This window comes from Montipora capricornis, chromosome 8 (genome assembly GCF_036669925.1).
Source record: "Montipora capricornis isolate CH-2021 chromosome 8, ASM3666992v2, whole genome shotgun sequence".
Taxonomy (NCBI): domain Eukaryota; kingdom Metazoa; phylum Cnidaria; class Anthozoa; order Scleractinia; family Acroporidae; genus Montipora; species Montipora capricornis.
In genome coordinates, this window is record NC_090890.1 from 34,923,899 (window position 1) to 34,928,898 (window position 5,000).

General features: G+C 39.7%; 2 protein-coding genes across 2 annotated transcripts in view; both read left to right on the plus strand.

Moving 5' to 3' along the window:
* The window catches only part of LOC138014528 (myotrophin-like), a 463,943-nt gene that overhangs the window by 164,164 nt on the left and 294,779 nt on the right, over nt 1-5,000 (plus strand). The gene's annotated exons all lie outside the window — the stretch shown is intronic.
* Nucleotides 4,722-5,000, plus strand: part of LOC138014516 (low-density lipoprotein receptor-related protein 6-like) — a 31,017-nt gene continuing 30,738 nt past the window's right edge. Inside the window, exon 1 of the mRNA XM_068861604.1 lies at nt 4,722-4,831. Within this exon, the coding sequence (XP_068717705.1) occupies nt 4,777-4,831 (55 nt within the window). The 5' untranslated portion in view covers nt 4,722-4,776. The remainder of the gene's footprint in view (nt 4,832-5,000) is intronic.

The window sequence follows — 5,000 nt, forward strand, 5'->3', positions numbered from 1 at the left end:
CGTTGTCTGAAGATATTATTTCCCGTTACTGCTGCAATAATTTTGTGATTACTCCAAGTCGCTCGGCATGGCCACTAGATAAAAATTTTCAGTCGCCAGATGGCAAATTGTGGTCGCCAAAAATTTTCGCCTGAAAATGCACGTTTTGAACTCTTTTATGGATACAAGAAAGCAACGACCGCGCGGTCTTGTGTATGTGTCAAGCATTATTTTTCGCTTTCGAAAGCGGACATTTTGGAGAGAAAATGTATCCGACCTTGAATGTAATAAACAAATACATCTGCCCTTAGTTTGTTGAAAATTTCAGCAGGGGAAACCGCAGCAGTCACCTTCTGCCGCACACAAACCGCCATGTTGTTACCGTACTACATTCGTCGCACCAGTCCCTTGAATCTCTTTACTGAGTCATTGTTTTTTCGCCCGCAATGCGCATTTTATGAGAAACCGCAAACAAACAAAAACCTGCCGGCTTGCGAAGTTATGGAGGTAGTTAACGGGAAAACTCCTTTCATTTTTATTTAAAAAAACATCGGCAGGATGAAAACGTGTCGCCAGTACTCAATTTTTGGTCGCATTGGCGACCAGGAAGGCGCAATTTCAGACCCAGTTTCCGCTCCCAACTGAGTGGATTCAAAGCTCAGTTCGGCGGTACAGCATTGCACCGTCATCGCACAGGTCATGGGTTCGAATCCTGTTGAAGTCACCTGAATTTTTGTGGGTAGTGCACTGTAAGTGCAGTATCCATTGTCATCGGGGCTGTCTGAGTGAGTGAGTGATTGAAAGATTGTAGGCCTGCAGCGCGTGCATGAATTGCGAAACTAATGTAGGATTCTCTTGAATTTCAACAATTGATGTCCATTGTACAGTTATTCTGCTTGGGACCTTTTTTTTCTTTGCAAGAACAACGGTCAACCGCAACAATGCCGCGTAGCCCCTTAGCCTAATTGCACCGTTTGGGGATTCCATCGCTATTCCTGCCAATACAAGAATAAAATATTCGAAGAAAGCCTTTGACAACCAAATGCAAAAAAATAAATCAAGCAAAAAGAAAAACGAAGTTCAAAAAAAGATTGTGCCTTTGTCACGGGGCTTTGGCGGTGGTCTCCCATCCAAGCACTAACTCCATCCGAATGGGCTTAACTTCAGTGGAAGCAAGACCATTTTTTATGAGAGCTTTGTAATCTTAAAGGATACGAGTGACCCAAATCAAATGACATCGATCATAGTAATAGTTCTTTGGGGCATCATTAGCTACTAATTATTAGATATTAGCTACTAGCTACTCTGAAATCCGAGGGTAAACAAAGTTGTATTGTATTGTATTGTATCACCAAAGACCAGATTCGGTCAAACGATTATCCATGGGTAGTTTTCTTTGAGAAGAAGGGGAATTTGTTGAAGGACATGGCTTCAAACAAGTATTGAGTCATCTTTTCTGCAGAAAAAGCTCTGTATTCTGACTCCACTGATTTAATGCGTTGTCCGTTCGAAACAAGAATTTGTCCCAAACATCACACCGTCGAAACTTGCCAAAACACTCCAACATTAAATTAAGTTAAATACAGTAGTTTTTCTGCTCTTTCCTTTCCCAATAGTTGATTGCATTCGACATGCATATAGATATTCCCACGCCGTTTAGTGTTTGTTTGCATTAGCAATAAAATGGGCGGAACCATCTGTCATCACATTCACTAATTTGGTTAGCAAATTCTGGACGCGTCGGTTACTGAAGATCGTGCAGTCCCTATATCTTTGCTCAATCATCATTCTCTCGCTTGTTTGACCAAAGCAGGCAGTTCAACTAACTCAGAAAGGACTCACTGCGAGCAGTCTACTTGGCCAGGTGTTCTAATGCGTGACATAATTCTGTGTGTCACGCATTGAACAGACAGGTGAATGCAATCTGTGTGTTTTGCCATTTTAACCACTGATCACATTTGGCAGCCATCTGGCACAGTGCATTTTCTTACTTAGACTACACTCAAACTTGTTACTTCGTATAAAACAAACTAAACAGGGAAGTTATTTAATATAAGCTTGTAAACCGTAACAATGCATCGTACCCCGTCACTATTGCATTCTTGTGGCAGCACCCTTTGAAGAACGAAGCATACAATACACACTCTTCATGAGCAAATACGTGGATGAGTATTCTAAATCTAGCTCCGTTAAAATTGTACCCAAAATACAGTCAAGTATTACCTCACTCTCCACAGACGACAGCAGACAGCTTGAGAGACTCACGTGATGGTCGTTGTTAGTACCCAGTCCTCCGAAAGCAAATTTGCAAAGGAACCTGTAGAAACCAAGTAGGAACCTTGATAAGATCGTGGATCCATTGTAAGACGAAAAGTAAGCAGAAGAACAGACAGAGGAGAGCCACAAGTGTCCTTGTTTTGGCCGCATCAGTTTTATTCGAGTAAAGTTTAATATTTAGTAGCTACAAGTATCCTCATGTATTTCACATATTCTTACGAGGTTCATACTTGCAGGATATCCCAAAAATTCGTTTTGGCCTACAATCTTTCTTTTATAAGATCGTTAAGGATGAGAGTAACCAAAATTTTAAGAACATACTAAGAATATACCCAGGCTGACAGCACGGTCAGTTAAGAACATCTTTATTTTGCTAATTTGTCCAGTTTTCTTTTTGTGACTATTTAGGATAAACGAGAGAAAATATACACTATAAGGGAGTGATCAATACTGAGCGAGATAATGCAGATAGAGTGCCTTTTTAAATAATTGTCTAATTGGCTTTTCACAAATAGATCTAGGGATATCATTCCAATAACAATATCCAATAATTGTTGGGCAAACGTTCCTAATATTTTTTCTGAAGGAACAAGGATTTAGATGCTGAGAGGATGCACTTAGAACTATTCTCATAATTATGTTGCTCTGATACAAGGGACAGAGGAAAATTTGAGGGTTTTTTAATCTATAATGTAACAAGTATCTCAAATACTTAGGAAGTTTAATTTTTAGTATTAACAATGATTATGTGGTTTTTTTATTGAAGAACAATGACTCGGTTTGTAATCGAACTTGGCACTGCCACACATCTTTAAGTGACATGTTGAGAACGTTTTCATGCTCAAATCGCGGAAAAAAATGGACAAGAGTTCCAAAGAATGGAACATTGAAGAATAGGGGAAGGAATAGAATGGGAATACGCAAAATTGCATGGGAATCATTGAAACATGGAAGCTCTCACTGAACTAGTAATCTATGAAACTGGGAACTTCTAAAACGGCGAATTAATAAAGTTGGAAATCTCTTTAATGGGAATTTCCAAAATGGGGAATCTTTTAAAGGAAACCTCTAAAACTATATAAGGGGAACAACGAAAATGCTTCATAAAGTAAAGGGGCGACTAGATTACACCCGGATTATTTTAACGGAGTACTTATACGTTTCTCCTTCCTCTATTTTTCACAAAATCGGGGAGAAAGAAAATGAGAAAGAAAACTGGTGGCGCCAAGTCACCCAGACACAGTATCGGGTCTTTTACTAAAGCTTTCCGCTTGTCAGTTCCGCTTGTGTGTGGTAATTCTAATACTTTTCCGAACCTGGAGCACCTCAGGTCCTCTTAATTAATTGCCAGATCGGATTTTAAAGCCTATTTTGGAAAATCGCGTTTCTTTGGTCCAAATAGCATTTTTCTATGTGTTACAAATCGTTTGTAGATTCTGCTGGGAAACTTCCAAAATATAAGGATCGCAATAACCTGGGGACAACCTCGTTCCCAGGGTCTCGATTGTCGTTGTGAGGTTGAGGCTCAGATTGTGTCGCACACAAAGAAAACAATAGATGCTAATGCTAGTAGATATGCATCCGCCGGTCTCTTCCAATTAATGGAATAAGAGGATAGCAAAAGCTGTGTTTGACGTCACTTTGGCACCTCTTCATAAAACCTTTCTCAGAAGAATATAGAATGGGCGCAGTAGCAGTAAAAGGTGTTTCAGAATGCGAGAAAAAAGTCCGAGAGAAAGACCAATCAAATTCGCTTTGTGTACTCTAAACAATCGATTAGTTATGGCAAGAGTCCATTGAGTGGTCGACTCTTGGTAATGGCGACCTCTTGTTAAGGTTACAGTTCAGCGGAAGTGGTATTGAAAACTCGCACGAAGTATGAGGGTCATCAATGGAGGCTGATGTAAGCCGGAAAATCAACAGCTAGCAGCTCCTGGCACGAGTCATTTTAGCAAATTGTTTGTATTTTATTTTTATTTTCGAAGCAAATGGAACAATTTTGATATCTTGTACCTAGAGCTGGCCCAATCATCTCCAATCTCGTTCCCAGTAACCCTCTCCTCAAGTAGTCTAAAAGTAATGAGAGAGGTCCTGGAACGAGCAAAACATGATCCCGTTTTGGCAACAAAAAAAAAAATCAGCTATGATCTGTTGACCAATCTTGACCTTTTTCTTCTTAGAGCAAAAACTCGAATTTTTCTCTTAAACAGATGTAACCGAAATTTCCAAAAACTGTGAGTTTTTACAGTTTGGTCGGCAGTTTCGAAGTGAAAATTCCATTTGATTCAGAAGCGAATATACCCCGGAAGTTTTTCGAGCCCTCGGAAGCTCGCGTGTTAGACAAGAACGAATCACCCAATTGGAAAATACCCGGAAATTCTGTTTTGTGGCTGTCTACTCATTATCTACTCAGTATAAATGTAAATTTGTTCCGTCAGAAGGCCATTACATGGTCTAGGCCCTTGTAACTTTTGCCCGCTGTTTCTAATTCTTAAGTGTTCTCGAAGCGAAAGCAAAACGATGGAAATCGAAGCAATAATTTGCTTGTTTTGCCTCTGTTACAATATTTGTCAAGGTATGTTCTTCTATATCCTTAGTTTCAAATACGTATGCTTTCTTTTGCTGGGTTATTGCTGTGATATTGACGTGTTTCTGAGGGAGTTAAGAATACTGTCTCAAAAGCGAAATCCTAGCTTTAAAGTAACTCTGCAGATTAGTTTGGACAAAGAAAGATCTATCCTTGC